Raw genomic sequence first — 25,418 nt, forward strand, 5'->3', positions numbered from 1 at the left:
AAGGCAGGGAGCACTCTTACACGAAGAGCTTAAGGAAGGCCTCATTGAGAAGGCGGCATTTCAGCAAGGACACCGCAATGTTGAGGAGGCGAGCCATGTAGATATCCAAGGAAAGAGTGTTCCCCTGGATGGGAGTGTGCCTGGTGTGAACAGCAGAGAGGTGTGTGCAGGAGCATAGGAAGCATGGGGGAGAGGAGACGGGTCCAAGAGGCATGGGGGTGGGGTCAGATCATGTAGGGTTTTGTAGCCATTGTAGGGACATTGGCCTTGACTCTGGGTGATATGGGAGCCTTTGAAGGCTTGGAAGCAAGGGAGTGACATGATCCGACTTTGGTTTTAAGAGCATCTTCTCAGGGCTTCCCTGGTGGCGCAGTGGTTGAGAGTCCGCCTGCCAATGCAGGGGACACGGGTTCGAGCCCTGGTCCGGGAGGATCCCACATGCCACGGAGCAACTAAGCCCGTGTGCCACAACTACTGAGCCTGCGCTCTGGAGCCTGCGAGCCACAACTACTGAGCCCGCGCACCTAGAGCCCATGCTCCGCAACAAGAGAAGCCACTGCAATGAGAAGCCCGCGCACCGCAACGAAGAGTAGCCCTCACTCGCCACAACTAGAGAAAGCCCACAGGCAGCAACGAAGACCCGATGCAGCCAAAAATAAATAATAAATAAATAATTTATTTTTTAAAAAAAGAGCATCCTCTAAGAATGTCACTGTGTCTGTCTCCTCCCCACCCCACCCCATACTCACAGGCACCCAAGAAGGAGCTGCAGAACGGCGTCATCCGGGGCTACCAGATCGGCTACAGAGAGAACAGCCCTGGCAGCAATGGGCAGTACAGCATCGTGGAGATGAAGGCCACTGGAGACAGCGAGGTCTACACCCTGGACAACCTCAAGAAGTTCGCCCAATATGGGGTGGTGGTCCAGGCCTTCAATCGGGCTGGCACGGGGCCCTCATCCAGCGAGATCAATGCCACCACCCTGGAGGATGGTGAGGGCACCAGTAAAGGGTAGCGAGCGGGTACAGATCTCAGCTGTGGGCAGAGCCAGGGCTGCCAGGGAGGGCTCGGGGCCCTTCCCTCCTCCTGAGCCCCGTCATGGTCCTGTGGTCCACACAGTCTCCCTGGATCCCTCCATCTCCTCTCACCCATTGGGTCCTCGAGGGATGCTTGGTCCATTTAGCACTCCGGGCCTCTCCATCCATTGGCTGGCTCTCTATCCATCGCTTGCTAATGCTGTGCCCATCGGTCTCTCTATTGATCTATTGGCCTGTCTGAGCGCCTGTCTGTGCACCTGCCTGACTCTCCGTCCGTGCTTCTCCCTCTACCTTTTCCTCCTTCCTCATTCTGGCCCCTCACCCATCTTTGTCCCCAAGCTCTTTCCTCTGTACTCTGGGTCCTGTTTCTCCTCCCTTACATCCTCCAGGTTGGAAAAAGGGCAGGAGCCACGTTACCTTTGTACTTCTGGGCTGGAATCTGTCCACCATCTGTTTTAGGGACCTGAGATGAGACTGTGGAGGTACGATATCCCAAGGTCCATGGACAGAGGATTTAGGTTCCGATTTTTAAAACTGAATTCTTTGAGGACTGGAGAGCACTCCAACTCTGATGAGTGAATTAAGGGGCCCGGTTTCACGGGGGAGAGAGGGTTAGAAGGCAGCAGGAGCCTGCCTGCTCTCCAAGCACAGAGAAGAGCCAGCTGGTATCTGAGCCTGTGCCAGGAAGGGAGAGGAGATGTGACCCTTGATGCCCCCCAGAGATAGAGCCGGGCTGGTCACAGCCCCACAAAGAGCAGATTAAACAGAGCTTCCTTCTTGATGCTCCAGCCTAAAACCACGATGTGAGATTAAAAACTGTCACTAAGTCTGAGCCTGCCCCCAGCAGAGGGAGGGAACTGACTGCCCCAGTAACATAATGACATCACCCCATGGCCATCAGGATACCCAGCATTCCACCCTCTTGTTAAGCATTCCATCCTTTTGTTAAGCACTGCCCGCTCCCTGCCTCATTCTCTCTGAAAATGCAGACATCCTTGGGAGGGAGGATGCATCAGGTCAGAAACACCTAAGTGGCTACAAATTGGAATTATCTGGGGAGTTTTAAAAATCCTGATGCTTCATCCCCAGAGATTTCCATTTAGTTGCTCTGGGGCACAAGCAAGGCTTTGAGAGGGAGCAGGTGTCAGTAGCCCCAGAGCACTGGGCCCCTGGGGAAAAGGGAGAACACAGAGAGAGGGAAAGGTGCATAGAATGCACAGAGGTACAGAGAAGCACCTGAGCTACACGGCCACCAGCTGCCCAACCCCCTCCACCAGCCCGGAGCCTCACCAGCCCCCCATCGTCCCCCTCCCTTTCGTGATGCTGGCCACGGGCCCGGCTGGACTGAGGAAGGTCAGCTTGTCGCCTCTTAGTACCATCAGTACCAATCCCAAGCAGTGCTCTGACACAGTGGTTCTCAGACCTGAGCGCACGTCAGAGGGCTGTAAACAGATTGCTGGGCCCTCGCCCAGGGTTGTGCTTCAGCAGGTCTGAGGTGGGGGCCCAAAACGGGCATTTCTAATAAATTCCCAAGTGATGCCGATGCCATTGGTGTAGGGAGCACCTGTGAGAACCACAGCGTTAACAGCCAGGTCATTACCCATAAAAGGAGCCAAGGCTCGCGGAGGTTAAGAGCCTGCGCAGAATTGCCCGTCTAATGAAGAAGAGTCCAGGTCAAAATCCAGGCCTGACCCTGAATCTCGCCCTCTTTCTACTTCACCCTATTGTTACCCTGTTGCTTGGGGGCAGGGCTGGATGCAAGACCAAGTGATGTGGATGCAGGATGCTCAGGGAAGTCGTGTCCAGGGGGAACAGCTGCCCCAAGACCACCCAGCACACCTGACCAAACACTAAACTCCGTCCACTGGGGCCATCCCAGAAAACAGCCAGGCCAGGCCCACCTTTGGCCTCCATCAGAGCCCCACCTCCCTTGCTTTGGGGGGCTGCAGTGGGGGCTGGGTGCTGGGATTACCAACAGGGAGAGATCAGCACGGGCTGTGGAGTCCTTTTGCAAACAAAGGAGGAGAAGGGGATGAAAGTTTCCAGCAGCATTTGCTCAGCAGTTTTTCATACTTAATTAAGGGCCTCGTTAGCCTGTCAGATCCTGATCGTTTCCTTGCAATATTAGCACTCCTCCTGGGGTATTCAAGGACCCCTGCTTTAGCAATAGTGTCTCTTCCATAATTATATTACCTTCATTTTGTTCGAACGGGCTATCTGTATTAGTTTATGACACTGGGTCCCTAATTACATGGTGCTTATATTTTTACACCTAAGTAATATGAAACAATAATCATTCTCAAAGAGGATCGTTAGGGTGATGTATTATCATTTAAATGCTCATAAAAATTAGAGTTGCCTCTTGTGGGGCAACGGGATCTAATTACCTTCCATCCAGCCTGTGCCTGCTTTCTCCCACTCAGAGCAAAGCAGACGTGGCCTTTCCCTTTGCCCCCAGCTCCTCAGAAGCCAGTGGAAGTACCACCAAAGTTGTCACTCGCCGACGTGGCTCTTTGCGGCCTGGTGTCACCACTGTCTCTCATCATCATCGTGCAGCAGGGCCGCCTGCAGGGGGTGGGACTTAGGTTAAACTCAAAGGTAGATCTCAGATGGAGAGGGTTAATGGCAGGGCAGACCACCCAAGTTGGTCTTAGAGAGTGTTTTCCATCACCCAAGGCATTTTGGTGTCTTCAGAGGCAGGGACAAGGGACAAAAATGTAATGATCCTAGAGGTCCTAAAGGTGTCTGCGGAACCTCTTCTCCCCTTGCCCCAGGGTTGGTTCAAATCCTCTTCTTTTCCTTCCCTTCAGCTTGGTATGAGGACACAAGGGTCCCTAGAGCGGGGCCTTGGTTCAGACCCCGAGCTCAGGTGACATAGAGGGCTGGCAGCCATCAGATAAGAGCATCAGTTACAGATCCCTCCAGCACTGGCTTGGTCTTCCAGGTTCCGTTACGTTCAGTGGACGTGGACTCCCTGGGCTGTGGTGCCTACTGGTGAATCCCCAGGGGCTCATGCCTGGAGTTCATCACCTTCTTCCCCCAGCGTTTACCCAGAACCAGGAACGTGCCACCCAGAGCCCAGGAACCAAGCTGTAAGGATCTCTATTCACCCAAATCTCCAGGAAAGGAGACTTGGGTTGACTTCCCGGTCACCAGCCCAAAACTCTTGCGACTTGTTGAATCAGGAGGGCCTCCCACTTGTGTCACCCAAAGTTCCTCTGGCTGGGCAGCAGGGCCCCACCTGCGCGTGGATGTGTCCTGTACCTTCCTAACCAGGCCTTTCAACTCTCCCCCCGCCCCTGCAGTGCCCAGCCAGCCCCCCGAGAACGTCCGAGCCCTGTCCATAACTTCCGACGTGGCCGTCATCTCCTGGTCAGAACCTCCACGCAGCACCCTCAACGGCGTCCTCAAAGGCTATCGGGTCATCTTCTGGTCACTCTACGTTGATGGGGGTGAGTCTGCTGGGAGTGGTGGCCGGCTTGTGGAGCGAGAGGCACGGGGTTGGTGGAGAGCCATACTAAGGGCTGAGCACCTTCCATGGGATGTCGAGTGGAAGTCCACCCCCTCCTCCATACCTGTCATCCGGGGGTCAGAGCCGGGACCAGGGTGGGTGGGGTACACATAGTCATCTCCCTGGTGGGGACGGACACCAGCTGCTCCTGGACAGCAGTATGTTGGGCAGGGATTTGAGGGGTGAGACAGGCACATTTGCTTTTCTGATGGAATGTGTTGATATTGGGACTTTGTGGCTGTGTCAGTCAGGACAGGTGGCGCGCTCAAACGGGGCAATTGAGGAGACTTTAATGAAGGCGCTGCTTCCCAAGGAGTCTGGAGGGAGGACAGGGCCCCTGGGACTAGCAGAAGCAGGAAGCCGTCACCGCCTAGGACTAAAGGAGCAAGAGGAGGAAGCAGGGTCACCAGAACCCAGGGAGAGCCACCCGTCAGCCAGACAGACAGCGAGGCATGTGGTCTGTGCAGATGAGCCGCCCAGGACCTGGAGAAGGGTGCACAGCGGAGCTGGGGGGATAGGAATGGCAGAAGGAGAAAAAACAAAACAATGGCCCGACACTTCAGGTGCCTGCCTTCCCCTGGGATGCAGTAGTCCAGACAGGTTTGTGTAGCCCCAGACACACCAAGGCCCTGCCCACTGGTGTAACAGAGCCCTTGCAGTGACCAGGAAGTCTGCAGTCTTGCAAGCCAGAGGCCCAGCATCCCACACTAGGGAAATGAGTTTGCCTCCCCAGATACTCAGCCTTTTGCCACGTGTCCCCTGGCTCCTCCCTTCCCTCCTGGAGGACCTGGGACTCCAGCTCATGGTCATCCCTCCGTGGCAGCGGCCCTCCCCTTCCCGACCTGGATTCTGCTCTGCCCAGAAGCCCTGCTGACAGTAGTTGTCTCTCCCTGCCACACCTCCATCATCTCCTCCCAAAACACAGAGACCTGAAGGTTTCCCGAGGCCTTATACGATGAGATGGCCTCACACAGCTGTGCTGAGCCAGGGATGGGGCCTCATTTTCCAGAATTTGCTTCCACTTTTCTAAGCCTGTGGCTCCCCACTCAGCCCTTAGGTGAGGAAGGCAGCAGCCTCTCTAGTCTCCAGAGGCAACGTGGATTGATGGCCATGCCGCCCTCTTCCTGGGTCTTTCTCTGTCTCTAGTCCTAGACAGGTCCACCCTGGTTTCTAACCTTCCCAAAAAGGAAGGTCCCACCACTCAGGCCTCTGAGGTTCCCCTGCACCGACCTGGAGTCCCCTCAGGCTGGGCCTGGCGTCCTCACCCTCTGGAATCTGGCCGACTGCTGCCTACCCCTGGCCGGGCCCTCTGCCGGGCCTTTGCCTGTGCCAGGTCCCTGAGAGGCTCCAGGGTAGGTTTGCCGGCACTAGTCTTCTACAAGCCGGTGTCTGGGGCTGTTTTCTGAAAAGCCAGTTGTACCAGGGGTAGGGCCGTGAGCTCAGGAGTCTGTCTCTTTCCTCCTCCTAAGGCCCTGGCCATTCCATGGGACCCTCTCCCTAAGCCCTTCTTCAGAGTCTATAGCACGTTCCTTGACGTGCTGAGAGCCAGGACGACAGGTCCTCGCTGAGCCCGAGGAAGGCTTGGCCCTTCCACTGGCCTCGCCCGCGTTCTCTGTGCGGGTTCTTTGCAGGGAGGGTGTCCTCAGTGGTGGGGAGAAGGTAACGGGGATTGACCCCTTATCCTCTCGAGAGTTCAGGGCGCTGGTCCGGGAGTGGTCAGGTGCAGGGGAGGCACCCTCAGCCTGTCATGCCCCGTGGATCCGCTGCCTAGGGAGAACTGAGAGCCCAAGGAGGGGCCGGGCAGCCAAGAGGAGCAGCTGCTGCCTGGCCGCCTGGTCCAGGCTCCCCTCCAGGTCCAAGTCACTCCTGGGGTCCCTCACACGGAGAGAGGTTTGGGTGGAGGACAGGGGAATGTGGCTTGGAGAGATAGAGAGATGGGACTGTCCTATGGGGGGAGTATTAAGCTGAATTTGGTGCAAGGTTGACTAGGGGCCAAGGCCCAGCTGGCATTTGTCGCTCACCCTGGTTGGGCCACCTGGGGAGAAATGTGGTCCAGGAGCAGTGCCCCAAATCCGCACCCATGAACTTGAGGTGGAGGGTCCCCCTAGTCGCCACCACCACGGAGTCAAGGTCTGAGCCCAGTGGAGCAGGCCGGCCCCGAGCCCAGCCTGGCGGAGGGGCGGCGGCTGGGAGACCGTGGCCTGGCCGGCCTGGACCGCACTCAAGGGCTGCTCGTGTCCGGCAGAGTGGGGCGAGATGCAGAACATCACCACCACGCGGGAGAGGGTGGAGCTGCGAGGCATGGAGAAGTTCACCAACTACAGCGTGCAGGTGCTGGCCTATACCCAGGCCGGGGACGGCGTGCGCAGCAGTGTGCTCTACATCCAGACCAAGGAGGACGGTGAGTGCGCTCCTCCAGCCCCGGCCTGGCCTCGGACCGCGTGGCAGCTCCCAGGGCCTGCTGCTGAGCACTGCCCTCGAGCCGCCCCGCTGCTCACCCAAGGAGAAGGGTGAGAGCAGAGCCCCGTCCTTTCTCCTGTCCCTTTGGTTCGCTGAAGGGTGACTCTGAGGACACTGGGGCCCTGCTTTGGGAGAACACAGCTTACTGTAAGTGGTGGTGAGGTGCTCCGAGACTCGAGCATAACCTTACGAGCCACCGTACCCCCTCCCCCTGCCGCACTGGGTCAGAGGCCGGATAAAGCCTGTCCCCCCCACCCCAGGAGCATACTTTATGGCACCTGCTCCCCTGCAGGGTTCAGCCTGGTGTCCTCTGGGTACAGGTGGTTGGGACTGGGGGAAACGGGAGCATCACCCCACATATCCTAGGCTAGAGACTCGGCGATCACCCCACAGAGGCCCCAGAATGGGCCAGGCCCTGGACGCTGGTGTGCAGGGGGCTCTCAGGGAGGGAATGGGATGTGCTTCCACTTGGAGCTGTGATCTCAAAGCCCTTCTCCGTGGGGGCGGAACCGGAAGAAAACAGAGATAAGGAGCCAAACCTCAAGGGGAGAGTGATGGAGTCACGTGGCGGAGGCTGGGAGCTGAGTCAGCCCAGGAGGGGTCAGGTTGGGAGAAGGGCCAGACTTCCTGCCTGGGCTGGAGCTGCACACCTCCAGGGGCCTTGCCGGATCCAGGAGGTGCTGTGTGTGACCATGCACAGCTCCAAGCCCGTCTTCCACTCCCTTCCTCACCGCCCCCGAACCCCATCACTGAGTTGATTCTAACCCTTCTGAGCCAGGTGCTATATCGGCAGAAGAGTCGGTTGGTGTTAAGTGCCTTGCGCACACTGGGCGCTTAATAAACGGTAGCCAGGGTTGCCATCATGGCTTTCTTCCCACGCAGCCTCGGGTTTTTCAAAGGATACAGAGACCCACAGTCTAGGCCCTACCCAGACACTTTAGCAGAAGGAGCTGGAGGGGTGAGAGGAGTTACAAGGAGAGCGGCTCTAATGTGATGATGGAGATGTTCCCAGTGCAACCCCGCGCTTGGTGACTTGGTGACCGGACCAGCACAGATTAATGCTCCTTACTCTCCCTAAGCCCCTCCCTTTCCATCAGATCATCCCCCTCCCCCACTTAAGCTCTGAGCAATTAAATATTTACCAACCTGCCCGCCCTACTTTTCCTGTCATTAATCCCCCCATCGAGATTTCCTGGGACAGCTCCAGGCAGAGCCACCTGCTCTTGTGTGGAGACCGAACGGAGATGGTGCTCAGCGCCTGGCCCCTTTCAGGGCCTCAAGGACACACACACACACACACACACACACACACACACACACACACACACACACACTGGCACCTTCTTGGCCTCTAGAAATTAACCACCCAGACCCCCAGACTTTTTGTGTCCTATTCTGATGCAAGGCGTGAGATGTAAGCACCTACACATGTTTAACTGACCAAGGCAAGACCCCACAAGGGTATCCAAAGGTCTAAGAGCACCATCCCTCCCTACAAGGAGCTGTCGACCCCCTACCCTTGAGCTGCCTAGAGAGCCACACACAGGGACACGCACAGGCAGGGGCCAGGTCCTAAGGCAGCAGCTTCCCCGAGTGGAAGGGACACTGGCAAACACAGCAGCCGTGCGCGCCCCAGCCCTGCCACTTATTGGCAAGTCACTTAACCTTTCTGACCCTCAGTTTCCTCATGATAAAATGGGGACAGTGCCTCATCTAGACGTTGTAAGAAACAACATAGCTATAGAATCCTTTCTAAAATGTCAAGTGCTAGCAAATGGTAGTTGCTTTATGCCTGCCAAGAGCTGGCAATGAAATGACTGCTTCTGATGGACCCAGGTGCCCTTGAGGGAAGCCTAAGCTGAAAGGAGCCTGCTGTCAGCTGAGGTCTCATCCAGAACAGTGGTCATAACTTGACATGTGTGTGACGCGCCATCATAAGCATGATTTAACCTTCCAATAGCCCTATAGCATAGGTATTCTTTCCATTTTAGAGATGAGAAAACGGAGCCCTAGAGAGCTAAGGCAACTTGCTGAAGGTCACAAAGCCAGTGGGTGGCAAATCAAGGCTTTCTTGCCTCCCTAGCCTCTATACTTTCCATCATACCACCTGTATCGGTTAGGAAGCCTTTGGTTGATTTTAGCAATAAGCATATTTATTATCATATATAACAAGAAGTCTTGAGTAGGGCAGCTCCAGGGTTGGTTAGCTCAGTGGTTCCCATCTTTCTGCTCTGCGATCCTCAGCCTGTCAGCTGTTCCTCCCCTGGCTTCAAGATGGCTGCAGCTCCAGGCACCACGCCAGACAAGACAGAGTTCAGGATGAGAGAAGCAGTCTCTTCCTATGGGCCTCTCTTGGGAGTAAAAGAAACCTTTCCCAGAAATCCCCTCAACAGGTTTATGCTCATTTCCCATCAGCCACAGTGGGGCAGTGTGCCTCTAGTGAAGCTAGTCACTGAAAGGAGAAGGGAATTATCACGGCTGACTTACTCTAATCCTGATAAATCCTCTGGTGAAGGTGACGGAGACAGCTTTCTCTGAAGGGTGGAGGAGCATGGGTGACCCAAGCAAGAGTGAGACTCTGCAAGGAATAGGAAGGAATGACAGCAGAGGGGTAGGTGGACAGCCATGCCCGCCCCAGCCGTGCTGCTCCAGCCCCACCAGATTCTCCCATTTGTAGGTGGTAGTCATTACAGTTGTTACTCAGCTGACTTGGAAAGCAGACAGACCCACATTCCAATTCCAGCTGTGCCATGGGACAGATACCCTCATCTGAAGACTCTGTGACTCTGTACCCACCACTACCACTCCCCCTCAGGAATTTGCATTTTGCCAAAGGAAAAAAATTACCAGAAAATTTAGAGAAAGCCAAGATACATAAAAAGATAAAATGCAAACATATCAATTCAAGCTCATTTCTTAAGTCCAGATCTCTCAGTCCGAGCCTGGTTTCAGGCTGGCTCGGCTGCACTCAGTTCACGAGCTACAAAACCTCTTGCCTACCGCTTGTCTCCCCTGTGAATACCAGACCTAGCTACATGGCCTCGGAGTGCAAAGTTGGGCTGGATTTTAGACCACTTTAAAGGTCTTTAACTGAGGAAGAGGCTTGAACTAGAGCCGCATGTTAGGATGGTAACTCTTGTAGAAGCGTGGAGGATTGATTGCAGGAAGGGGATGGGGGATTAAGGACTTGGGTCAGAGAGGCCTCTTAGAACGTGTGGGCATCTAGACAGAGAAGAGGAAGGTGTGTGCTAGTTCAGCAGCAGTGAGGATGAAGGGAGGAGGACGGACACGTTTAGGAAAACATATCAGGGGAGTTCCACTTCCAGGAATGGTAGACGCGGTAACTCAAACCCACTCTCCTCCTTGCTGGGACACTAGGAAACATGAATAAAATATTTTTTAATACTTGCTTCAAGGTATCAGAGAGCTGGCAGGAAAGTAAAGAGTTACTGGGCCAGGATCCAAGGAAGAATGGAGGCCCAGGAGGTGAGCCTGGTATTTGGAACAGCTCTTCCCCTCCGGGGCATTTGCTGAATCTGGAGGCAGTGACTGAGAAACTAAGCAGTACTAGAAAGACATTAATTGGAGGCCAGGGCCTGCTAGGGTGTGTGGGTCTGTCTGGTGAACCCTCCTCCCATCCCCTTCACCCCCCACCCCTGCCTACTTTGAGTTGAGACCATGAAGGGTAGAACTCTAAGATTAAAAGTGGACCACAAAGGGCTTCCCCGGTGGCGCAGTGGTTGAGAGTCCACCTGCCGATGCAGGGGACACGGGTTCGTGCCCCGGTCCAGGAAGATCCCACATGCCGCGGAGTGGCTGGGCCCGTGAGCCATGGCCGCTGAGCCTGCGCGTCCGGAGCCTGTGCTCCACAACGGGAGAGGCCACAGCAGTGAGAGGCCTGCGTACCACAAAAAAAAAAAAGGGGGGGGACCAAAAGTAGCTCAGCCTCAAATCATCTCAGTCCTAGAAATTAGATTGAGGTGACCTCAGGTTGCTAGTGCCCCAGATTGCAGGTGCCTGTCAGAAGCAAACATGAATTCTCTCTTTAGGAAGATTACATCACCTGAGACCTCAAATTATTTCCACAAGCAATTTTGCAAATAATGTGTCTGGCATACAGTAAAAAATAATGGTGACCATGTGAATAAAAGCCAGCAGAAAAAAAAAAAGACAAAAGAAACAGGTCCACAAGAGTTCCAAACATAGGTTTTATCAAATATGGACTTTAAAATAATTATTCTTGACAATTGAAATTTGAAATTTTAAGAGTATTGGAAGCTATCAAATGGAAAATCTAGAAATAAAAACTATTAATAACTGAAGGGCTTCCCTGGTGGCGCAGTGGTTGAGAATCTGCCTGCTAATGCAGGGGACACGGGTTTGAGCCCTGGTGTGGGAGGATCTCACATGCCACGGAGCAACTAGGCCTGTGAGCCACAACTACTGAGCCTGCGCGTCTGGAGCCTGTGCTCCGCAACAAGAGAGGCCGCGATAGTGAGAGGCCCGCGCACCGTGATGAAGAGTGGCCCCCGCTTGCCACAACTAGAGAAAGCCCTCGCACAGAAACGAAGACGCAACACAGCAAAAATAAATAAAATAAATTAATAAACTCCTACCCCCAACATCTAAAAAAAAAAGAAAAAGCATACAAGAGAACAAACTCTACCTAATAAAACACAGGTGTTGGAGGAGCAACAGAGCAGAACAGAATTAAACCAGAGCCCCTAACTCCTCATAAAAAATAAAAAAAAACCTATTAATAACTGAAATTAAGAACTCACTAGATGGGTTTAACAACAAATTAGTCACAGCTAAAGAGATAAATAGTGAACTGGAAGATAGGTCAGAAGATAATACCTTCTGACATTATAAAGACAAATGAATGGAAAATAAAAGAGCAAATAAGAGAATGGAAAATAAAAGAGCCAATAAGAGATATAGAGCAGTGATTTTCAAACTTTACTGTGCATACAAATCACTTGGGGATCATGTTAAAGTTCAGATTCTGATTTAGTAGATCTAGGATGGAACCTGAGATTTTGCATTTCTAACGTGCTCCCAGGTGACACTGCTGCTGATCCATGGACCACATTCTGAATATCAGGGACATAGAAGATGTGAGAAGATATCCCAAAGAAGAGGAGAAAGAGAATGGAGCAGAAGATAAAATGTCTGAAAACTTTTCAAGGCTGTGAAAGACATCAAGCCCAAATGCACGAAGCTCTACAACCCTCACAGGCAATAACTTAAAGAAATCCACACCTAGGCTTATCATAATAGAGCTGCTAAAAAACAAAGAGAAAAATCTTAAAAGCAACTGGAGTATAAAAAGGCCACTTACCTTCAAAGGAGCAAAAATTAGATTGTCAGCTAACTTATCAGAAACAATGGAAGCCAGAAAACAATACAATGCTATATTTAAAGTATGTATGAAAAAATAGTTATCAATCTGTAATTTTTATACCTAGCAAAAATATTTTTCAAGATTAAGATGAAATAAAGACATTTTCAGACAAAAAAAAACTGAGAGAATTTATCATCAACCTACCTGCCCTGGAAGAAATACTAAAGTGTATTCTTTCACTAGAAGGAAAATGATCCCAGGTGGAAACTCAGTGATGTAGGAAGGAAAGAAGAGCAATTAACAGTGAACATATGGGTAAATCAAAATCGATATTGATTGCGTAAAATGGTGATCATGTCATCGTCTTGAAGGGGGATCTAAAATATATACAGAATTAAAATATACAACAGTGGCATGTAAATTGAGAGAAGGTAAATGCAAGTTCTAAGTCCTTGCATTGTCTGAGAAGAAAAGTGCCAATTAATAATGTTAGACTTTGGTAAGGCAAAGATTCACATTGTAATCTAAAAGTAATTAAAGACTGTAAAACTAACAGAGAGGGGGAAATAGAGTGTTTTTAATACTCAATCCAAAAGAAGGCACAAAGGAGAAAACAATAGGTGGGACAAATAGAAAGTATTTAGTAAGATGGGATATTTAAACCCAAATATATCAGTAATAGCATTAAAGATAAATTGACTAAATTCTCCAACTAAAAGATAAAGATTGCCAGATTGGCTAGCAATGAAACAAAACCCAAATATGTGCTGTTTATAGGAGACATCTAAAACATAATGGTGTAGAAAAGTTAAGCATGAAAAGATGGAAAAAGATAGACATACCATGCAAAACTAAGAGAAAACCAGAATATTAATATCAGACATAGTATGCTTTAAGGCAAAAACTCATTCTTAGAAGGACACTTTGTTATGGTAAAAGACTTAATTTACTAGGCAAATAAAGCAGTTCTAAATTTTTATGAACTTAATAACCTTGAAATATATAAAACAAAAACCAACAGCACTACCTGTAGTGTTGGGATAAATAGATAAATCTGTAATCGTAGTGGGAGATTTCAACATATTTCTCTCAATAACTGATAAGAAAAAAAAGGTATGCAATGACAGAGAAGTTGAACACTGCAAATTGTCCCAGTGGCCATCCATAGACCCCCTTGCATCCCGAAACTGCAGAGACCCCTAACAGAGGTAAATGGCAAGGCTATAGCAGTGAAGAAGGACAGAGTTAAGGATGATTGTGAGCTTCTGGGTTCAGGTCCCTGGACGGATGATGCTGCTATTTTTAATTATTTTATTTAACCTAGAATTGTTGACCACTTATTAGATTTAAAAAATTGAAGTAGGTGCTAAAAGCTGAGAGTCACGGGAGGGAATGCAAAAATACTAGTTGTTACAATCTATTGAGTGTCTTCTGTGTGTTAGGCACTGTGCCTAATTATTTTAATTAGCACTAATTCTCACTACAGACCTTTAATGTGGTTGTTATGTCCCTATAGATGGGGAAACTGAGGCTCAGAAAGGTAAAATAAGTTGAATAGGATACCATCACAATCTTCAAAGGAGCATAAAAGCTCCCAGGAGGGAAGGCAAGTCACAACAATACAAGGGAAAGATGAAGAAGGAGACTGTGGGCTGCAAACAGGATGCTTCCAGTCTCCCAGGCAGAGCCCTGGGGTCCCAGCCAGGCCAGGCAGGCTCAGACATGGGAGCAAGGGGAGGTCAGAATCCATACAGATTGGATCCACTTAGGATGGATTTCTCAGCCAATTCTAAAGAGAAAGAGAAAAGGGCCTAGCCAGACCCCCAAGGGCAGTGCCGTGAGCACATGACAGGAAACACAGTCACCCACTGGCTGACCACTGACCCTTGACCCTCGGGAGGAGGCCTGCTCTGTGAGTCTCTAGAGTCCCCAGCCTCAAGGAGCTCACAGGGCAAAAAGCAAATTGACCTGTATATTTGTTTGGCCTAAGTACAAGCTTCATTAGTAGGGTCATTGGGATCAAGATGAATTCCTTATGGGTTCTGTTTCTTTCTCGTGTTTCTTAAGTCCTTGGTTCTGGCCAAACAGTTCTGAAACTGGCCACTCCCAGTGCTTCCATCTCAGAGACTTTGTTACAAGCCCCTAATAATCACCACCTGTTTGCCATGCTAGAACCTCCTCCTTTAAACCACAGCTCAGAGATGCCTCCTTCAGGAAGCGCTCCCAGATTGATCTGCCTCACTCTCCCCACCCTGTCATTCTTTCCCAAAGGCTTTGCTCCTCCTTTCTCTAAACTGACCCGACCTTCCCCTGCTCAGTTCCAGGTCCCCCCGCTGGCATCAAAGCTGTCCCTTCATCCGCTAGCAGTGTGGTTGTGTCATGGCTCCCCCCAACCAAGCCCAACGGGGTGATCCGCAAGTACACCATCTTCTGCTTCAGCCCCGGGTCTGGCCAGCCGGTAAGTGGGCCCAGGGCCAAATGATGAGCAGGACAGGAGAAAGAGAAAGTACCTGTAGATCAGCTGGCTTCTGAGCCAAACCCTGGGGCTGCTTATATCTGTGCTGCTTCTTGGATTCATGCATAAGTATGGGCACTGGTCACCCAAGAGTGGCTAAAGCCTTACCCCAGTCCATCTTGGGTCAGTCCTCTGTTCCAGGGGCTGCAAGATTATCACAAGCCCTGGAAGCTCCTTTGAGTCAGGGGTCACGTTCAAGCAGGTGGGAGGACAGGGCCTCGGCTCTTCTGGTCTGGCTGACCAAGGAAGCTCCTAGCAGATCCCAGAGCTCTGGACTGGGGACTCGCTGGCCCACGGCCTTTGGAAATGAATCAACTTTTCAGTATGATCAGTCCTGGCTTGGAGGGCTGCTGGAGCTCTACCCTGAGTGGCCCCCCTCAGCATGGCGCCAGTTGAAGAGAGAGGAGAAGGTGGGGACAGATGGGGGAAGGCAAGGGCATCTCTCTCTGGGCCAGGGTCTGGGCCTAGCCTAGGGGAGAGGACTGAGAGATAGCTCTATCTGCCTAAACCTGGGAGCAAAGTGGGCAGCCCCCAGGCTGGGGCACAGTGCGGGGGGCTAACCCCTGCCCTCTACTGAGGGCTGCTAAGGGGGAGGAGAGGATGAGGGCAGGTGCCGTGGGATATGCATCCGTATCCCATAATAGGCATCCTTCCCTCTGCCTCTTTCCTTATCTCCAGCCACTCAACCAGAGTTCTGCTGGGTGACTGCTCTGCACACCTCTTATAGTTACAAGAGCAGGTGCAAAGACACCTGCCCTTGGGGCGCTTCCAGTCTAGTGGGAAAAGCAGAGGGGTGCTCCCTGGCGAGGCGTGAGTACTATCAAGGGATGTGCTCAGGACCGGGGAGAGCAGGGAGCAGCAGGAAGCCAGCTTCTCCCTCCATCAGCAACTTGTGATGTGACAGCAGCCCCAGCACCTGCAGATGAGCTTCCGGCAGCCCGGAAAGCTACCCTGAAATTGCTCGGTAACTGTCATCATCTCATCCTCTGTTCTCTGCTTTCCTGTGGTCTTTCTGAATTACCTCTGAGCCCTAGGTGGCCCCGCGCCTCACCAGTTAGGCCAGAGTTCTATTACCAGAGGGGAAGCCCAGAAATGTCTTTGCAATGACTCCGTCCCCTCCTCTCCATCCTCACAGCCACTACGTCACATGCAGAAAAGTACATATATGATGACTATACAACTCCATGAATTTTCACACATCCAAGTATGCAGAAGGGGGGATTCCCAGAGCAGGGAACAGGACAACACCCCAGAAGGTCACCACCCTCCCCCTGCAGGCGTAACCACCATCCTGACTTCAGAGTAGCATTGCCTCTTTTTGTACTTTATATTACACACACACACACACACACACACACACACACACACACACACCATTTGCCTAGCTTCTTTGACCCAACATTATTTTGAGTTTGTGAATTTCATCCATATTGTTCTGTGTGGTTAGAGATCGCTCACTGTCACTTCTGTATAGTTTTCAATTACGTGTGTGTATCACAATTTATTTATCCATTGTGTTATCCGTTGATAGGCATTTGGGTAGTTTTCCGTTTGGAGCTATTACAGATGGCGCTGCTGTGAAAACTCTTGTCCGTGTCTCTTGGTGCTCTTGTGTATGCGTTCCTGTTGGGCCTATGAGAGGAACTGCTGGATCACGGGGTCTGCGGGTGTTAGGTTGAGAACACCCTGCCATTGTTGGGGGGTTGCACCAATTTTCCAATCAACATCTTCAGCCACGTCTTCTGCCCCTTTTGCCCCCTCCTCCTGCCCCTCCCCCACACACACGTCCTAGGCTCTTGTTACACTCGGCTTGTCACCGTCTGGACAGCCGCTCTGCCTTTCACCCCCCAGCCCTCTGCCCCCGCTGATCCTACCGCCCATGGCGTGTTCCTCATCCTCTAGCACACGCTGAATGCATTCGCTGACAGTTAGCTGCTCACTCACCTGTCTCCCGTACTGGTCTGAGGGGCCCTGTGAGGACAAGGGCAGCATTTATCTATTCATCTTTGGGTCCCCAGCTGTGGAACATGGTGCCTGGAACATCATCGTCACAGAATACGTGTTTGATGAATGAATTACTAGCAGCCTGGCAATTGTAAAGCCTTAGACGTTGGGCAAGTTTCCCTTCATAAGTTGATGAGAGGGTGGGAACTCATTCTCCAGCTTGGGTTTGTATAGTCATTACTTCCTCTGATAATGAAGTCTTTCAAAGGGATTGGTATCTGGAAACGCAGCCTCCTCATTAACTCAGGCTCCAGGATGCCCAGTCAACTGGCTGGGGACACATGTCCCAGGCTCCGGAGCAGAGTGCCTGGTCCCCATGCCCTCCTCCTGCTGCTGGAGACCTGGGGACCCTCCCTCCTTCCTCTTCATGCCCCGAGCATGGAGGAACCTCCTCTCTCCTGGGGAGATTTCCCATCAGACATTGTCACATGGTGGGTGGGGCAGGTGTGCTAGTGTGATGAGAACTGCAGTTCAGCCATGTTGCAAGGCAGGGACTGGGCTGAACGAGGGACCAGGGGACCTAACCACCACGTGTGATTGTGTAATATGATTGCTTTGCAGAAATATATTCCAGATTCCAAACAACTGCATCACAAATTCATTTATGAAAGAGCTCCAGGAGTGAGGGCACACTCGTGGACGTGTGATGGTGCAAGACTGTGGGAGTGAGTGTGGGGTGAGAGGCAAATGCACGTGAGTCTGTGTGTGTACATACTGGAGTGTATGAACTTGTGTGTGCGGAATCCTCAGAATAGATGAGGGAAACTACATATGGTGCAGGATCCCAGGAATTACACCCTAGGGCTGGCCAGAGCTGCATTGAGTCCTGTTAGAAATTTTACCAAACAATTTAATACACTTGTTGTTTTTCTCTGATTATCAAAATAATACAATTTTATTGTAGAAAATTCTGTAAATATATAAAATGTAGAGAGGAAAGTAAAAATTACTTGTACTCTCATTCCCTAAAGATAAACATTGGCAACATTTTGGTGTATAATCTTCCAGTCTTTGATCTGTACGTATACCATGGTTTTGTTTTGGTTTTTTTACAAAATTAAAATAAAATTTTACACAATTGATATAATCTGCATTTTTCATGTAACATATGAAGGGACTTTCCCACACCATCAAATATTCTTTTTTGTGGGATTTTAGTTCCCCGACCAGGGATTGAACCCAGGCCCTTGGCAGTGAGAACGCAGATCCTAACCACTTTACCACCAGGGAATTCCCATGACATCAAGTATTCTTTTAAAATATTATCTGTATGTACATAATCTATTTAGCTAGCCCCCCAATTATTCTATATTTAATGTTTTTAATTTTTCACCATTATAATGTTTCATTGAGAGTTCTTCATAAAAGTTTTTATGTACACGTTTTATTTTTTTCTTAGGTTAAATTTCTATAGGAATTCCTGGGTCACAAAGAGTATGAATATTCTTAAGGTTTGCATACACGTTTGCAAATTACTCTTCAGAAATTTTGCGCCAATTTATACTTCTTATACAGCATTATAAGTAGTATATACTTCTTCCTTGTGCCCATACTAATCCAAGGTGTTATATATTTTTCTTTTTTTGACAGTTGGGATTTTTTAAAAAAGAGGTCTGGTTTTAAGTTATATTTCTTGGATTACTAGTTAGGTTGATTAGTGCTATGTGTTTTCTGGCAGTTTTTTTCATCTTTGGGTAATTGTCAATTCATGTCCTTTGTCCATTTTTTAGTTGGGTGTATTGTGGTTTTCTTCTTATTGATTTGTAAGTGCTCTTTACATATTAAGGATAATAACCATTTTTGATCATATATGTTTCAAGTATTTGCTTGCCTTTGATTCTAGTTTTTATTATACCATAGGTTTTCTTTTTGTATAATTTAAATTTATAAATCATTTTTGATTTTTGCCTTTATTTTTGTTATTAGGACAGATAAATTTTAACCTATAGTTTCTTCTTTCATAGTTTTACCTTTTTTTAACCTTTGATTCACTGGGACTTTATTTGGGAGTAGAGTTGTTTATTTCTGAAAGTGATTTCAGGACATTCTTGGGGAATCCAGGTTAAAAGAAGGCACCCAGGATCTGGGTAATATGCTAATGCCTTCAGGGGGAAGCCAAAGCATTCCTGCCCTGTGTAGACACAAATGTACATTCAGGTACACACTGACACACACAAGCAAGTACACTCAACTTTTCTCTACACATGCATACACACACACAGCTCCACCCTCACAGAAAAATGTGCCAGGAGAAGACCATTTCCCCTTTTACGAAAGACTTGCACACCCCTTGCCTCATATGTGCCTCACTGTAACCACACAGGGTAGGCCGAGCTGTATTGCTTTCTCAGTGTGCAGGAGAGAAAACTGAGGCCCCAGAAACCATGGGAGACACTGTGGATCATATAGCAAGTGAGGCAAGCAGGTATCAAAGCCACTGCCCTGCCCTGCCTCGTGCTCAGATATGACCTGCAGATACCCACACGGTCCCCCAGTGCTGCAGCCTGAGAGGACTTCCCAACTACTAGGGCTCAGGGTGGCTTTCAGGGACCTCCTGGATTCAAGGCCAGATCTCCACAGGGGAGGCAGGAGGAGGAGTTTGCCAGGGAGCTCTGTGTGTGTTGTGGGGATGCCTGTACCTTCTCCCGAGCATCTCCCTGCAGACAGTCTGGGGCCCAAAAGGATGTTTTCTCCTATTATAAGTCACTGGGCCCCTCAGCCCTCCCATGGCGGACAGAGAATGTCCTTCTGTGACCCCATATCTCTCTGGAGGTCCGTCCCTCAGCACGTGCGTGAATGTGTCTACATGTCCGTGTGCGTGTGAGCGTGTGCATGTAGGCGTGTGTGTGCAGGATCCCGTGACTGCAGAGATAACTAATTATTAGCTCCCTCTGGCCTTGGGGGCCCCCCATCTGTTCCGGGGCTGCTCCCCCTCCCTAGACTTCCTCCCTGATGTCAAAGAGGCCCTGGTGCTGTCCTGCTTTCCCTTCCCCACAGCTGACCAAAAAATAAAATAAAATGAAAGTCAGCCCCATCCCGCCTGCACCAGGAAAGGGGCTGACAGGAGGTCTGCAAACTAGCGCTTATCAAAAGCTCCTTCTCAAATTCATTTCAATATCTGAGCCTCTGGTTTCCAAGACAACGTAATCTTTTCATCAAAGCAACTGGTAAAACCACTGGGATCCGATATTGTTTTGTTGGCAACTTGTCAAAACTGTCATTTGGTTAAAAAAATTTTATAGATTTATATAACCTACAAATATATATATGGTGATCTATACCACTAATCATCATTAATAAAGTACTGCCCCCTGAAGGTTTCTTAGTTCCCTCTCCCACCCCTTCCTCCCCCAGAGGTGGGGGGGAGGGGGGAGGAATGAAGGAGCAGTCATTAGACAGCAGGGCTGGGAGGTGACTCTGAGTGGGGACAGGCTGGGGGAGCCTGTCTACAGCCCTAATAAGGCAAATGTAGTAATTTAGCTTCTTCCCAGAGACTCCCATTACTCAGGGTTTTCCTGAGACCCTCCCTCCCCGCTTCTCCCTTCTCCTCCATCTCTCACTCAGAACACTCACATTTCCTGGCCTGGAGCCACAGTGGCCAGCGCCTAGATCAGTCCAAGAGGTAAACTGAGGCTGACCCAGCAACACACCAGAGCAGGCCCGTCAGCTCCCAGGGCCGAGCCCCGTGCCAAGTCCAGGGCAAACTCTGTTCACTGTGGCTCCAAAACCAGAAAGGGCGGACTAGGCAGGATCCTGCCTCCCCGGCCCCCAACCCGGCCATCACCTCCTCTGAGCCCAGGGCCCCCAGCAAGGCTGGAGGCGGAGGTGGAGGCCCAGGGGACTTGGGTCTCAGCATGCGTTCGCCTCTGCCCTCTGCCCTGCAGGCTCCCAGCGAGTATGAGACGAGTCCGGAGCAGCTCTTCTACCGGATCGCCCACCTAAACCGAGGACAGCAATACCTGCTGTGGGTGGCTGCTGTCACCTCTGCCGGCCGGGGCAACGGCAGCGAGAAGGTGACCATCGAGCCTGCTGGCAAGGGTGAGCAGCCTGGGACTGCGGCAGAGGGCAGAAGCCGCCCCCGCCTAGAATTCCGGTTCTCCCCAGGGAGGGGATGTCTTCCCTCCACCCTGTCGGTGACCTGGCTGTAAGGGGCTGGCCGGTCGCCCGCCTCCCTCCTGCATGCACCAAGACCGGGCCTCTGCTGCCCCCTGACTCCCAGAAAGCCTCACAACAGGCTCGAGGCAGCACCGCTAGCCAGGGGCGCTGGGCGTAATGCACCCTGGTCCCCAGCTCCCAACTCCAGCCCAGCTCAGCTCCTCCAGAGGGGACTGAGGCGGGGTACACCGCTTCCACGGCGCAGAGAGCTGCCAAGACGGCCCCCTCCTTCCAAAGCCGGGACACCTCAGGCAGGGGTGACCCCACTGATCGGTGGTTCCTTCAGCCAACAGACATTTACAGGGGGCATTCCGAAGGAGACTGTGGGCTAGATGGGGCACGCAGGGTGAATAAGACCATGTCTACTCTTGGGGGTGCCCCGCTGAACCCCTGGCCTGGGCATAAGTGTGGCATGGGGGCACGTGTACCCCCACTTTACAGGGAATGACAGTTCTGAGGCCTCAGCCCAAGATCGAGACAGAGGCCACCTCGCGGAGCTGCCGGGCCGCCTGCCCTGCGCTAACCCTGGGGCATGGGACTTAGCCACACAGGCCCGAGACTTCCAGCCTCTACTCTGACCCTGGGCTTCCCTGGGCCCTCCCTCGTCCCACAGCCACCTGTCACTGTAGCCCTGGGGCCCCAGGACCAGGGCTCGGGTAGTTGGTGCCTGCCTCAGCCCAGCCGCCCTCCAGGGGTGACCAGCTTCCTTTGGCTGAGACCCGAGAGGCGCCTGCCCTCCCTGGCCTCAGGGTCAGCGGGCACTGAACGGAGGGCCCGCAGCTGCCCTGCCAGCGGGGGCTGTCATCCCATTTTCCAGTGGACACTCTGAGGCCGGGGTGGCACGGTCTGCAAAGACAGCTGAGAGTGGTGGGCTAGCGTTTCTGGCTCCAAGTCAGGGCTCTTTCCACACGGCCTCAGGTGTCTAACCTCCCCTGGCCCCGCCTCCCAAAGGGGCTACCCAGCCCTTCTTCTGCACTTGTCTCCTCCAGGAGGGAAGGGGCCCAGGGCCTCCGCTCCTCCCAAGACAGCTGGCGCTGGCCCAGAGCGTGGTCTGAGAGCCTGGGTGTCTTGGCTGAAGGCCGGCCCCTTCCCCTGTGGAAATCAAATGGAACATGTTCCCAGAGGGCTTCGTACTTCTTCGAATGTGGACATCACGCACTTCTGTCCTCACAGCAGCCCTGGGAGGTGGAGGGACAGGAGCCAGTCCCAGCCACAGGGCAGAACTGGGTCTAGAACGGGATCTCTAGAGCCCCTGGCACCATCCCTGAGGCCCCCAACACTTCTCTCTGCCCGCGATGGAGGCTGTCTTCGCTGGGCCCCTCTGTCCAGTCCACGTCTTTCTGGCCCCCGGCGGTCCTCCCCAGGCAGCTGCCCTCAGGGGAGAGGAACCTCCATTCCCTGCACCCAAACCTCTAAGCATTGCTTCCTCAGCCACCTTACATCTTCCCTCTCCCCAAGAAGGGTCCCGTGGCTCAGTGGGGCTGACTGTGTCCCCCCGAAGCACGTGGTTGCTTGGTTAATTTAACACTTTCAACCCTGGGCCTGGAGATCTCCAGGGTGCCCGACACGACTACCTTCTCGCTGGGCCCTTGGCATCTCTGCCTCCCTTTGCTTTCCGTGATGCCGCCTGTGCGTCAGGGTCCTCAGGGCGCTCCTGTCTCCCCGGGGACATGCCTTCCTCCTCTGCGCCTGCATGTTGGGGACCCCAGGGCTCGGCCACTCCTCTGTCAATCTGCAGTCCCCCTCCTGGTGACCTCAGTCAGTCTGCTGCTGAGTGCACATCAGTGCGGTCCAGTCATCTCTCTCATGTTCCAAAACATTTATATCCACCTGCTTCCCAGCTACGCCCGTGGGCGTCCCCTAGGTTTAGCATGAGCAGAATCTTCCCGGCTCTCCCACCTACCCTGCTCCTCCTCCTGTGGGCCTCAACTCCACGAGGGCACCAGCACCCATCTGGTTGTCCCAGCTGGGATCCTGGAAGTCACTCTCACCTCCCAAACTAGGGAGACTCCACGTCCTGGCATGTCTTCCCTTGAGCCCCTAGTCTGTTCTCCACCACCCAGTATCACCTCTCGCCTGCACTCCAGCCACCGTCTTGTCCCTGGTCTTCATCCTGCGAGATCACCTCCACCATGGGCTTCCCTGGTGGCGCAGTGGTTGAGAGTCCGCCTGCCAATGCAGGAGACACGGGTTCGTGCCCTGGTCCGGGAGGATCCCACATGCCGCGGAGCGGCTGGGCCCGTGAGCCATGGCCGCTGAGCCTGCGCGTCCGGAGCCTGTGCTCCGCAGCGGGAGAGGCCACAACAGTGAGAAGCCCGCGTACCGCAAAAAAAAAAAAGATCACCTCCACCAAACCATCCTCTGCAAGCAGCCAGGGATTTATCTAAAACTCTGCTTTGAACATACCACTACTTACTTGTAAGCCTCCTCGTGACCTCAAGGGGAAGCCCAGCCTCCTTGAGGTGGCAGCAGAGCCCTGCTCGCTCTCCTCCTGCCTCCTGCTAACCGCTCTGGCCCCGGCTCTGCTGCCCCCTCTTCACTCACCCTGGGCTTTGGTCGCCCCAAAGGATCCTCCCACCCATCATGTGTTTCAGGCCCCCGTGCTTCTACTCAGTGCCGTTCCCCCTTCCGACATGCCTTTCCTTCTCTGTGTGGTGAACTCCTTCTTAGCCTTCAAGTTTCAAGTCAAAGCCGCCAATTCCAGAAGCCGCCCCTGGCCTTCGCCTCCACCACCACTGCATTGCCGGAGTTCATTCCTCCTTCTTTCTGCTCCTAGGGTTACTTGTCTCTACCCCTACCATAGTATTCTTCACCCTAATGATTTTTTTAAGTATCTGCCTCCCTCTTGGATGGCGAGCAACTTGAGGACAGGGAATAGATCTGATTCATTTTGTGGCCCCTCAAAGCCTCCTGTGATACCTGGCCCAAACAGGTATTTGATAAACGCTTGTCGTATCAATGACTCGCATCTGAAATTTCCTGGACTCTCCCCACACCCCAAGCCCAAGGTAGCGGTCAGGTAGGGGAAAGAGGACTTGAATTGTAAATTCAGGAGCCCTGAGAAAGGGGAGCCAGTGCGGTGCTGGTGGTAAAAGTGGGGTGTCTCTCATCCTTTCCTTCCTGTAGCCCCAGCAAAGATCATATCCTTTGGGGGCACTGTGACAACACCCTGGATGAGAGATGTCCGGCTGCCTTGCAATTCGGTGGGAGACCCAGCCCCTGCCGTGAAGTGGACCAAGGACAGGTGTGTGCGGGACCCCGCAGGGATAGGTGACCCCCAGGGATGGGCACAGCAGAAAAGCCATGAAGAGAACCAATGTCCCTCCCTTCCAGCGACTCAGTCACCTCCAGCCCTGCAGGGGCCCAGCCAGGTACACGGCTACCACTCTCACACGCAGGCCTGACCTCCCTGGCTCCCCTCTGTCGGCTGCCAAGGATCTCCCTTCCCTGGGTGATGGAAGAGGCCAAGATTCCTGGATATGCCCGGGAAGCACTGAGTAACAGCCCAAGAATCCAGGGTCCCCGAGCCAGCCCCCTACTGCTCCCAGCTCCAACTGCCTGCAGACCTGGGGGAGGCCCCCGGAGGAGGGGATGCCTGCTATAACCCATCCCCCACCCCCGCAGCGAAGACTCGGCCATCCCCGTGTCCATGGATGGGCACTGGCTCATCCACGCCAATGGCACGTTGCTACTGCGTGCAGTGAAGGCTGAGGACTCGGGCTACTACACCTGCACAGCCACCAACACTGGGGGCTTCGATACCATCATCGTCAACCTTCTGGTGCAAGGTGAGACGCTGCGAGGCGGGTGGGGCTCCGGTGCCAACAGGGATGGAGGAATTCCATCGCGTGAGAGAGAGGGTTGTCGAACGGAAGAAGACCCGCCACTGGGGAGACCGACCCTTGGTGGATCAGAGGGTCCCCGTGGAAGCGGGGGCAGGAGGGCTAGAGAGGAGAATGAGCAAGTGTGAGGGTGGCACCGAGAGGGTGGGACAGCCAGCCCCTCGCCCTCAACCCACCCAATGTCAGAGATTAACCCTCTGGTGCGGGCTGGTGGCTCTCCCCTCACAGTTCCCCCGGACCAACCCCGCCTAACTGTCTCCAAAACCTCCGCTTCGTCCATCACCCTGACCTGGATTCCAGGTGACAATGGGGGCAGCTCCATCCGAGGTGAGAGGGGTCTGGATGAGGAGGGGGGAGGCAGGGGAAGGAATTCTGGGCCCAGGAGCAGAGGAAGGGCTTCGCTCACTCCCCCTGCTTGTCCTCATAATGCTTGGGAAATAATGGGGGGGGGCGATTCAGACCACAGGGAAGTTACCCAAGTGCCCCGGAAAATATACCAGCCTAGACGTCTGGGCTTTCCAACACCCACCTTCCTTGCCACTGGTGAGCT

At 52.6% G+C, this 25,418-nt stretch overlaps 1 protein-coding gene across 1 annotated transcript in view; it reads left to right on the top strand.

Annotated features, from left to right (window-relative positions):
- DSCAML1 (DS cell adhesion molecule like 1) overlaps positions 1-25,418 on the top strand; it is a gene marked incomplete at both ends in the record, with an annotated part of 342,843 nt that overhangs the window by 307,046 nt on the left and 10,379 nt on the right. The window contains 8 exons of the mRNA XM_082661172.1: positions 752-992; positions 4,343-4,489; positions 6,794-6,949; positions 14,671-14,810; positions 20,756-20,909; positions 24,153-24,270; positions 24,651-24,814; positions 25,097-25,195. Coding sequence (XP_082517298.1) covers positions 752-992; positions 4,343-4,489; positions 6,794-6,949; positions 14,671-14,810; positions 20,756-20,909; positions 24,153-24,270; positions 24,651-24,814; positions 25,097-25,195 — 1,219 coding nt within the window. The remainder of the gene's footprint in view (positions 1-751; positions 993-4,342; positions 4,490-6,793; positions 6,950-14,670; positions 14,811-20,755; positions 20,910-24,152; positions 24,271-24,650; positions 24,815-25,096; positions 25,196-25,418) is intronic.

This window comes from Grampus griseus, assembly GCF_964374135.1.
Source record: "Grampus griseus genome assembly, chromosome: 8".
Taxonomy (NCBI): domain Eukaryota; kingdom Metazoa; phylum Chordata; class Mammalia; order Artiodactyla; family Delphinidae; genus Grampus; species Grampus griseus.